This window comes from Electrona antarctica, assembly GCF_951216825.1.
Source record: "Electrona antarctica genome assembly, chromosome: 15".
NCBI lineage: Eukaryota > Metazoa > Chordata > Actinopteri > Myctophiformes > Myctophidae > Electrona > Electrona antarctica.
Window position 1 is genome coordinate 18,401,712 of NC_136796.1, and position 12,127 is coordinate 18,413,838.

General features: G+C 43.7%; 1 protein-coding gene across 2 annotated transcripts in view; it reads right to left on the reverse strand.

Moving 5' to 3' along the window:
* Positions 1-12,127, reverse strand: part of LOC306938455 (receptor-type tyrosine-protein phosphatase U-like) — a 177,354-nt gene that overhangs the window by 52,421 nt on the left and 112,806 nt on the right. For both annotated transcript variants that reach the window (XM_079522643.1, XM_079522642.1), the window contains exons 8-10: positions 7,841-8,161; positions 5,280-5,389; positions 2,118-2,319 (exon numbers count right to left, since the gene is read on the reverse strand). In XM_079522643.1, the coding sequence (XP_079378769.1) occupies positions 2,118-2,319; positions 5,280-5,389; positions 7,841-8,161 (633 nt within the window). The remainder of the gene's footprint in view (positions 1-2,117; positions 2,320-5,279; positions 5,390-7,840; positions 8,162-12,127) is intronic.

A 12,127-nucleotide genomic window follows, 5' to 3' on the forward strand; every position in this document is an offset into this window, starting at 1 on the left:
GTTGTGCTTGAAATGTACTGTAATTCTGGGAACTAAATATAAATATTTCAATCAATCAATCAAACCAAGACATCAGAGACAAGTACAATAATGATTTGTGAGCTGCAGTGACAGGAGAAGGATGTCTAATGGAATACAACCACCTTAAGGACTACAGAGCGGTGGTGTAGTCGGTACTGCAACCTCACAGCTACAGTAGAAGGTCCTGGGCTCGATCAGAGTTTTGTGAAGTGCAAACGCTACAGGGACCATACAGTATGACAGTATGGCCGCTATGTGGACATTAAATGCAGACGCTGATGTCAATAATCAATGGTAAGGTCGAATATTAATAACTGTGAAGGTGTGTGTGTGTGTGTGTGTGTGTGTGTGTGTGTGTGTGTGTGTGTGTGTGTGTGTGTGTGTGTGTGTGTGTGTCGGACGGACGCATATTCATTTTCTATGGTCGGACTCGATTTGGGTCAGACACAAAGCTGTCGGTAACGGGATGGATTCATTCTGGAAGAATCAGCCCGATCTCAGATCTACTGCCTACCTGGTCGATTATTTATTTTATTTTTTGTAAAAGCCTTAAGGACTAAAATCATTGTGTGTATTGTGTGTATCATTGTGTTTACACCAAATGACCTCGGTACAGTATATAAATACTGTTACATTTAAATAAATTCCTGCTACTTCGCAAAGGTTTTATTCCAAGTGAATGCAAAACATCAAAATACTACTGTCATCAAGCTAACATCTATAAGGATGTACGTATAACTATTTCTGACAGAAAATACACAATTTGTATAGTCTTCCCTCAAAGTAGCTATATGTAACACAGCTGTTTACACTTTTATTTTATTATGTATTGTTTTATTTCTATGTATATTCAATTATTCATATATTTGTACATAATGTATTGTTTTGATTGTGTTGTCCCACTTTTGCTTTGACAATGCAAACAAATGGTTTCTCATGCCAATAAAGCTTTGAATTGGAGAGAGAGAGAGAGAGAGAGAGAGAGAGAGAGAGAGAGAGAGAGAGAGAGAGAGAGGATGAGGAAAGGAAAGGAAAGGAACAAGAAACTATATGAAGAGTAGAGACACACAAAACTATATAGTTCAGGGGCTGTCAAAACAATGTGGGATACAGAAAAGAAAAAAATATATATAGTAGGTATTTATGCAAAACACTGAGATATGAAACCATCTAAGCATCTTTGCTTACACACTATCCTTATTCATTACTGTATGTCCCTACATCCACAACCACCCACACAACGCCACTGATTGATGACAGCCAGGTGCGCCTGGTGACCAAACACATAAAACAAGCAGGCCCTTATAATTAGAGTTCATTTTACAGCACAACAAGCTCAGCAGAGCTCTGGAGAACAATAAGGCAGAGAGTTCCCACATCTGTTTCCTATAGAGACAGAATTAACTTTAATGATGTGAGGGCTGGGCAATATGACTTCAAATCAATATCACGATTATTTCAAACTTTTGCATCTATTACGAAAAACTCATTGACTGCCATTGGCATTGATATTCGTCATTTCATTCCAACGCACAGCCATTGACGTGTCGTGTCTAATAAGGATTTTATAAAAAATACATTTCTTTTATAAATCCCCAGACAGCTGTTTTTGTGAAAACAAGCTATATTCAAATACCAATAACTAAAGAACAGAACATTGCAGTGCTAGCACACACACACACACACACACACACACACACACACACACACACACACACACACACACACACACACACACACACACACACACACACAGCATACAGTACAGTACAGTACGGGCATAACAGTTGAGGCGTGCATATAAACCCCACATGAAATATGAACATAATAACAATGCTACACTAATAGAGCTAATAGTGATACATTACACATTCATGCTTCCATTTCCTGTTTTACGTTTTCGAAGCCAGCAGTATACTAACATATGTTTGACAAAAAAAAAAAGTAGTTAAATAATCTCCTTGCTCTATAACAGCTTGCGTCAGTAAGACCAGCTCTATCTAACAGATCTGCTACTCAACAGCATGTGCCAGCTCATAGGACATAAAGACCAGCTCTATGGCCAGCAGGTCCGCTAGTCAAGCAAACCAGCTCACCAGAAATGTTGGTGGTGATCTCTGTGAGGGCCGTCTGGCCGAAGCCCTTGGCGGTGCGGGCGCGGACAGACACCAGGTAGGTGGTTCCTGGGTGCAGGCCTGAGAACATGTGGTAGGTCTCGTTCCTCAGCTTGGAGACGGTGCGTCTGGGCCCCGGCACGTTGATGCTCGGGTCAGACGACTCGATGCTCTGGTAGGAGATCTGACAACAGGAAACAAATAAAAACACAGCAGGGGATTAACACCGTTATGTGTCGTTTCTTTGTTGCCATGGAAGTTTGATGTGGAGGATGTAATACCTGTTTACTGTTGATATATGAGAGCAGGCTTTTGTTAATTCATCTTTAGCTTCTCCAGTAAATCTTATGCTGATGTAAGCTAACAGCGTATTGACAGCCTGCACTTTAATGAATATTTGGACACACTTCACACATGGATTTCATGAGATTTTAGTTCTGTTTCCCTGGTCTTTGCAGGGAAAACTTTGAGCTAAAACAGTTTATAAGTCAACAGATATGAAAACAGCCTAAAAACACTCATAGCGATGTTGTTGGCATGCATGGAGCAGCACTCCCCCAACGCATCACTGTGGGAGAACATCTGGCTAATGTGACGATGAGAACAACATGGTGATGTTTCCTTAACCCTAGAGGATGAGAACAACATGGCATCGATGTTATTTTGGGCCAAGCCTGCGACAGTGAACCAGCAGGTAAGGTGTTGGTGGATTTGTGCTGTTCAGGTGTTATTGTGCCTACTTACACCCTCGCCACCCACAGACATGATGTCTCAGCCTGGGTGGCACTAGCGACTTTAAGCAACGACGGATACGGCAGTCGGCTACGGCGACCGGAAATGGATCAGTGCTCGATACATAAACCTGCTCTCCGTCGCAGCCCTTTCTACTACGGGAGAACCTACACTTACACGTAGTGTCTACAACGCCATGTCATAACCATGTTTATTGAAATTATAGCTGTCATACATTTACACCGATTGCTCCATCACCTCTCTTATGCTGTGTAATGTGTTGGCATGCTCTGAATGAAGAAATAACACTAATATACCATATGTCATATTAATTAGAATTATTAATAATTAGAATTATTTAGAATAACACAGATTGCTCCAACACCTTCCTCTTTCCACTGCTGATCATGTCCAGCGCATGTAAGAATTAAGCAATATCGGCAAGTTAGCTGACGCGCGACGGGATGTTTTTAAAAAAAGTGTTTATGTTTGACACATGCTGCATAGACGCGTCACCATGGGAACCAATGTCGCCGACGGCTGTTTGCTTAACGATTTTGACAGCTACGGCGACGGCGTCATAGACGCCGTACTTCCGCATAGCGTCGCCGTCCTGAAACAGTCGTTGCTTAAAGTCCCTACTGTTGGTACCCAGCAAACTCTGACTCCCCTCTTCACCCCCCTTCACCCAGCACGCGCCGACGCATTACTTGCGCAAGCAGAGCGCGCAAGTAAGGTGGTTTATCCGACGCTTCGATGCGTATGCCATGGTACATATATTGATTTTGAGAGTGACATAATGAAGATAATGTATCAATGCCGGGGTATAACTGGCTCTCGATGGTGACGTAATAAAGATATGTTTCAGTGTCGGGTGGGTTAAAGGTAATGCCTCTATGTATACATGTATGTAATCTGAAACCTATCTTTATCTTCATTACGACACATTACGTCACACTCAAAATCACTTACAATTCCACTTGTTTAATATGTATCCTAACTGAGTTCTCTATCTTGATTGGATAAAATTTATATTTTATCCAATTTCTGTGTAATAAAAAGCTAGAGAGACATGGAGACTCCTGTTACTGAACAAACACTCTATAGCATTATAGAGCTTTTTAGCACTTATTTGAATCAAAGACAATTAGCCAAAGCTCTCCTCACAATAACAGAAAACCGAAAAGACACTAGCATAGAGCCGCCCTGAGGGACTCCACTCAACAAGACTGGTTATAAGGCTATTGGACAGTTGGACAGTCTGTCTATTTTGTACAAGACGCAGGTGGCAAAACGCTGTGTGTGTGTGCGTGCGTGCGTGTGCGTGCGTGCGTGCGTGCGTGCGTGCGTGCGTGAGTGCGTGCGTGCGTCCTTCACAGCAACACACCGGACAGTGTCCCCTCACCCACACCCATGCGTTGACCACAAACAATGCTTAATTTGAGAACTTTACACTACAATGTGTTCTAATATATTTCCTCTTATACAGCCCACGCTGTGCGTGATATGAGGCCATCAATAATTAATTAGAAACATATAAAGTTGCCCCCTTGTGGAGGCATCTCTTAGGCAAATAAGTAATTATAATGCCTGTCCCCCATGTAATTACAGCCTGGAGTCTGGTTTTCTATCTCATTACCATAAGAATGAATAAATCTTATGGGCTGTGAGGAAGGACCCCTTCTTACTACTGGTTGGGGACTCATGTGTATCGCTTAGCCTCATTGCTATCAACTGTTGGACAAACAAACTAACAAAAACAAGACAAGAGTCTAATAATGGGGTTGCTTCACTGTGCAATTGAAAAGGCTTTCCGACAGTCAGCTAAAGGAATTAGCATTTGTGTGGCCTTGAATACTCTTACATATAACAGTATATTCTTGAAATATGAAAACATTTCTTAAACTTAAGAGTGTTCTGAGCTATGATTGTACAATGTTTGTAGGGACAGACATACAGAGTTAGAGACGGGTATGCCTCTCCACTAAAAGCAACATGGATAAATTCTCTTTCTATAGCACTGCCACCCAAGTGTGGGATGCCCTGACTTCCTCCCTAAAAAAAAATCTAATCACTGGCGTCCTTTAAAACAGGCTTGAAAAGACAACCGTATACTCGTATACTTCGAGCACTGTCCATGGTGAGCCGTCGCGCATCCCGGCGATCGTATATCATTTGTGAGTTTGTATGCTTATGCTACCACCTAGTGGCAGTAATAAAGTTAATCAAAGAGAGAAACATGATTAAAAAGCATAGAGAGAGAGAGAGATAGAGAGAGAGAGAGAGAGAAAGAAAGGGAGAGAACTATCTTTGAAAGAGAAGATATAATACATTCATTTTAGTCATTACACTGACTGTGAACAAAATACATTAAATGTTTTTAGCCCGACTAAATCTGTTCAGATGGCTTACCTCGTATTGTGAGATGAGGCCATTAGGCTCTACAGGCTCCTCCCACTTGAGAAAGATCATATCGTCCAATGGGGTGAAGGTCAGGGATTCTGGAGCGATGCCACCAGGAACTACAGAGAGAAAGAAACAATGGTTTGTGTTCTCACTAACAAACAGCAACGTGGACTTGAATGTTAATGAACTATAGAAAGGCACAAAACAGCGTTCTCACTAACAAAGAGCACTGTGGAATCAACATTAATGGACTCTTGTGCCTGTAGGCCAGATAATAAAAACACATTGGACAGAGCAGAAAGGCAGTGAACCAAGAGAGGAATGGGGGGGAAATGAAAGGGGAAACAGCAAGATGTTTTAGGATGGGAAGTGATGAAGGGGCATGCAGACTGGTCCCGCTGCATGAACTGGGATCGTGTGTGCCAGCGCTGCAGGCTTCCCTCCACTGTCTGATAACAGAGCACCAAGTCTTAGAGGATGACACGCCATTTTTCTTCTTTAGCGCCATACTGACGGGAAAAAAAGCATTGAACTGAGCAAAACAGCCACAAACAGGACCTTTGTCTTATACCCTGAGAAATAATGAGCCTGTATTTCTGCCTCCATGAACAGCATGAAAGGAAATTCCCATCAAAAAGAGAAATGTTCCTAAAAGACAGAAAGGAAAATTGTGATCATTTACAATGAATAGTATTTCTCTATCTGTCTGTATTGCTTTCTCCCTCTGTGTGCACGCACACACACGGAAACACATCTGTCTGTGTGTCCATGTGTGAAACTGTGTAATTGCATGCCAGTTCCTTGCAACAACAAAAAACACCAGAAAAATGTTTGTGTCGTGTCTCTGAGTCAGGCAGAGGACACTTGAGACAAATCCTGTCGTCTCCGTGGATCATTGGCAGTCAAATCTGCTCCCTGTGCAGCACAAAACATTACAGCCACGTTTGACTGTGGAGCGCAACAAGAAATAGACACAGGGGTATAACTTTCACCAGCTGGGTTTCAATTACCGTTATCTCCAAGTCTGACAGTGGTTCCTGTACTGACAGAGAGACTGGAGAACTGTCAGATCCTTTCGGAGGAAAACGTTTCACCAGAAAAATCAAGAAAAGGTGCAGGGGGGCTCAGGGTAGTCAGGGCGAATAATGGCTCGACACATTTCATTTGCGAGTTAACTGAACCAGTCAGAGCAAATACAACTAATTTGATAACCTGTTGCATTTATCACTGCAGGCAGTGGAGTAAACCCCTTCAGTGTTTTGCACATAACCGTCTCCTCTCGACTGTAAGACAGCACAGCAATGTGCAGCAGGTGCAGCTACAGTACAGTAATTAAAACACTTTGACTGCCAAGCACGTTTTCCACCAACCTTAAAAAAAGAATCATAGAATATTCTGCGTCGCTCCATTCCGCACACGGGTGTCCTCAAATGACGCACACGGATGTGCTAGAATCGGAAAATAATCATGATCCATACCTGACAATCCATCTGAAAGCTATAGGCTATGAATGCATTAGTGGTGTTTTTCCAACGGCTCCTATACAAGCTTGGGAAAGCAGGGTTTTTTTTCCGGTCATGTGATCGACGTGTAATGTGGTGTCCCGGGAACCCCCAAAACCAATGGTGACCCTTAGGTTAGCGAACAGCGCCATTGGGAAAAAATACGTCATTCTCAGTCAATGAGTTTTAATAGCGCTCGTATGTCGTATTCTGCTGTTTGGGAGAGCTGTGTGTTATGATGACGGCCACTGTCCAATGTCACCAAATTCATCACAATCATCATAATGTTCCACTACGTCCCTTACTGTCACCAAGTGCCATTCCATTAGTGAGCAACGTGTTGTATATTCTACACAAGAATACACATCTGACCTTCTTGTTCCAGTGCATTTGCATAAGAATGCGTGCAATCTGCTGATGTGCACAAGAAAATATTAAAAATACAAAGATGAGCAAAATCATTTTATCATCTTGCTGGTGGCCATGGCCTTCCTGATTAATTTTTCACTTGGCTCCGTTTAAACGGCTGATCTTCTATTTAGTTATGCTGAGCCAGCTTATTTTATGAGTCAATATTTGTGTGTGTGTGTGTGTGTGTGTGTGTGTGTGTGTGTGTGTGTGTGTGTGTGTGTGTGTGTGTGTGTGTGTGTGTGTGTGTGTGTGTGTGTGTGTGTGTGTGTGTGTGTGTGTGTGTGTGTGTGTGTTTAAAAAGAAAACACCAGAAGGCATTATTTTGTGTACACATTGCACAATCATTATGTGAGAATGCAGTCAATTCACAGCATACTAATAGCAACAGATATCAACTTGTTCAACACAGAGAAATAATAATAAATGCATCCGGGTCGTCTGGGTGGCACCACCGTGGAGACAGAGGTTCGATCCATCCACAGTGCATTCGCCATACCCAGAGGCTTCAGTGAACAAAATGACTACATTGGGGAGAAAAATAACATCCAAATAAATAAATGCATTCCCACTTTTCCTCACTAGGTCAAGGTTGTAGTAAAAGTAAGTGGCCAAATAACTTCATACAGCTACTTTTGATGCAGGTTGAACACTCACTATCTTCCTCCGTCTGGAAGGTGACCTCTCGGCTCTCCTTCTTGCCCTCGGGGTTGGCCAGCGCCAGGCGGACGTGGACGGAGCGGAAGGGCGGCAGGTCTCTCAGCGTGAAGCGAGACGTGTTGCCCTCCACCGATAGGCACTCTCTGACCGTGGCGTTGTTCCCCCCGCCGCCTCCTGTTGGCGTGGAGTAGCGGTAGCACAGGGACAGCGAGTAGGTGTGGCAGCGGGTCAGGTTGTAGCCCAGGGGCTCCCACTGCAAGGCCAGCTGCCGGGGCTCGATCTCTGTGGCCGACAGGCCCCGCAAGGCCCGCATGGGCTCTGGTGGAGACACAGAGACAAGGTTGAATTAAAATGCGCGGCCGCTGGTGGAGAGAGACACGGGATCCGGCTTTGTCTATAAAAGTGGTTCTCAAACTTTTTCATGTCAATGACCCCCAGATTAACGCACAAACGTGTGTGAGGAGGAATTAATTGGCGTAAAGATGAAAACAATTCATTCAATCACACGGACGGAGACAAGAAAGAGTGATGCTTTTCCACTACATGGTACCGGCTCCAATCAACTCGCCTTTTTTGAGGGGTGCTAGCCCCTCCTATATTCATTTATTAGTGTAGATTTTCATCTTACACAAACATTCAATTCCCATTGAAAATGAACAGAGAATTTACGTCATATGTGGACGAGCAAATCGTCCTACACAAAGATTAACATGTTACGTCATGATGATGAACGATGATAAGAGTTCATAGCCAAGTCTATGAACTTTCCGTCCGCTAACATGCTAACATTCTTTAAGGAGTGACATCATTTGGCAGCCACATTGTACTGTACAGGTGAAATGGAGGCTGTTTCCTTACAGCAGAGAAACATGCTGAGAAACAAAGCACTACTGTACATTTAGATTTAGACATTTCTGTCCTACAGGGACTCAGCCAGGTCAATACAGAAACACACAAACACAGCAGCATACAGATACATAGAAGCTTCATGAATATATTCATACATCCCAGCAAACAACATTGTCAGCTAGGCAATTTGTTCAACGCCACAATGGCAGATGGGACAAATCTGCTGAACTGAACTCTCTCTCCTCCATTTTAAACAACCCTATATTCGTGTCAATAGCGAAAATTGCCCGTTATAGCTATCTGCTATTTTCTCAGAATGTTGGCTTATTTGGGCTGAATGTTCACCAACCGTGACATGCCCACATTGCCCAGTATCAGGACGGTAGAGTTTATGTGGTTAAGACCTTGCATCTCCATCCAGATGACAGTATAATGTATGTAAAGCAGTGGTTCTCAACCTTTACAGTTTGACTTGGTTCCACAGATACATTGTGAAAATAGACAAGCTTTTAGATCAGCTATTTAACAGTATTTACAGGGTGAGTGTCACGGTCCGCTCCTTGGACCGTGTACTTTGACTGTCTTTGTTTAGGTTTTGGACTTATGTCTGTGTCATTTCAGTATATTCTGTATTGGTCATGTGTATTCTGTTTGGTTTTCTGTTACTCTGTTGCCTTGGTTTTGTTTATTTTGTAGTATTGTTCCTGTAGTAGTGTTTCCTGTCTGCCTAGTTACTGTTACCTACCTTGTCTCACCTTAGTCACCTACCTTGTGATGTGTCACAGTGTCAGTGTTTCCACCTGTGTCCTGTTAGTCCCCCAGCTTATCCTAGTGTTGATTTTATTTTGGTTTCACCTGTGCCCTGTTATCCTGCATCTATTTAAGCCCTGTGTTTGCATTGTGTTCTTGTTGGTTGAATTTGTTTGTAAGAGTCCAGTTATTTTTGACCTGCCATCTTTGCCCTGTATATACAGTAGAAGAACCTTTGTTTAGTTAATAAACACTTCTAAATTTACTTCTGCCTCTTGTCACAATCTGCTAGCTTCCAGCAGTCTGCTTCCCAGCCTGCCAGTGCCCAGCCTGAGCCCCAGTCTATCGGACTAGGGTTTGTGGGCCTCCAACCTGCGTTTTTTGAGCTTGCTGTCTCAGCATCTACCTGCCCAGGCCGGTTTCCGTCCCGTGGGAGGACTCTTACTTGGCCAGTTCCATGGGGAACTGTGGCCCCTCCAGGAAGAAGCGTGTTCGCCGTTGCTCCAAACGCCGTCAGCACTCTCCGCGGCCCAGCACCACAGAACCTGTGCAGGCCAGTGCCAAAGGCGGTGAGCCCCTACTGCTGCCCAGCACCACAGAACCTGTGCAGGCCAGTGCCAAAGGCGGTGAGCCCCTACTGCTGCCCAGCACCACAGAACCTGTGCAGGCCAGTGCCAAAGGCGGTGAGCCCCTACTGCTGCCCAGCACCACAGAACCTGTGCAGGCCAGTGCCAAAGGCGGTGAGCCCCTACTGCTGCCCAGCACCACAGAACCTGTGCAGGCCAGTGCCAAAGGCGGTGAGCCCCTACTGCTGCCCAGCCACGTGGAGGCTCCACTCCTGTCCAGTGGCGGTTACCGCAAGTCTCCGCTGCTGTCCAGTGGCGGTGAGTCTCCACTGCAGCTCAACAACCAGCGTGGACCACCGCCCGGCGACTAGCGTGTACCACCGCCCAGCGACGGTGAACCTCCTCAGCTGCCCAGGAACGGTGAGTCTCCGCTGCTGCTACCCAGCAATGCCGAGGTGCTGCTATTGCCGAGCAACACCCTGTTGAGCCTGCGTCGGCTGTCCCTGCCGACACTCTGTCCAAGCCTGCGTCGGCTGTCCCTGCCGACACCCTGTCCGAAAATGCATCCGCTACCCAGCCGATTTGCTCAGATTCTGCATTCATTGTCAATGGCATTTAATGTTTGTGTTCAGACAGAATCTACACTATAGCCGTTTATAGGACTCGAAAATGTGGTGACTCCCCTGGGGGTCCCGACCCATATATTGAGAATGCTGTCTGTCAAATAATTGATTTAAAAAATATACTGTAGGTTTATAAAGCCTTTGATGGTTTAGGACCAAAATACATTCCTGATCTTCTACTAAGTTATGAACCATCCACATCTCAGGTCTGCTTTCTGAACCCAGTCTCAAAGCTATAAACATGAAAAAGCAGCATTCATATCTTTGGTGCATAAACGAGTGTTAAAAAGCCTTGTGTAAAGCACTTTGTTGAAATGTTATAGAGCACACGCCTTTTCATATTCATAAGACTGACACCATTGGAATGGAGATCTCCATACGTAAAGAAAATACTTTTTTGGCAAAGTCTGAGTTGGTAAATATACCATCCATTTTAAAATGTATGAATTCCAGCCATCTGGAACTTAGCCAAAGATTTCTTGGGGAGGAAAATAAAGTGTGACAGGCTGTGCCACCAGACACCCTAAAATGTTTTATATTTGAACTGAATTTTTTGGTTTGCCTCCAAGAGTAGAATGAGGTCATCATAGTTATTTTCTGTTTTCCAGGAAATAACAAACTGCATTGAAAATATCATATTTGTTTGTGCCCATCAACACATTAAAAGCACTGCAACATAGATTTTATTTTTAAAGAGGACATTAAGAATGCCAAGAAATCCACTTGTTGCAGTATTCTGTTTTTACGACTCCAGCTATATCTATGATTAAAATCAGGAGCAGCCATTTAGATTAACAATGAAGAAAGCAGCACTAAAAACTAACTAAAAAGTGATTAAAATGGTGCAGTATCTTATCAGATAAACCAGCTCAGACCACGGCTTTTCATACAAAGAAAAGGCTTTTCTATAGAAAAAGTTTTCCTTTGCAAACACATCAGCAGTGCCAGACAAGGCAGACATTTAAGTTGTGTGTCACAGTCCCTCTTGTCTTGTGCTGCCTGTCACCCAGGGGGACGAGTGTCACTTCCAGGTAAAGGGAGTTGACAGAGGGGGGGGGGGGGGGGGGGGTGGGGGGTAGTGTTTGGGCGCTTTCACACAGAATTAAAACACTGTGGCCACAGCACTGTCATATTAGTGCTGATAAAACAATAAATAAATGAAATAAAACCAAGCTCCCATTATCAGAGAATCGGACCAGAGTCATCTGCTGCTGTGAAGGGTTTTGATGTCTCAGTGGCTGACTCTGTACTCTCAAGATACCAGACAATCAGAGATCTCTGTGTTCCTCATGATTGGGAATGAGCGTCTGTGATAAAATGTGTTTTTGGGTTTACGGGTGTGGACAGACATATTTTTTAAACTACATTTGTGTGGACAGGATTTGTTTTTAGAACATAATATCTATTTAGAAATAATATAAATAATCTCTAATTGTTTAAACCCAGGTTTAACAATGAAAGATGGGATAGTCCTTTAGGCCCTCATTTATCAATTG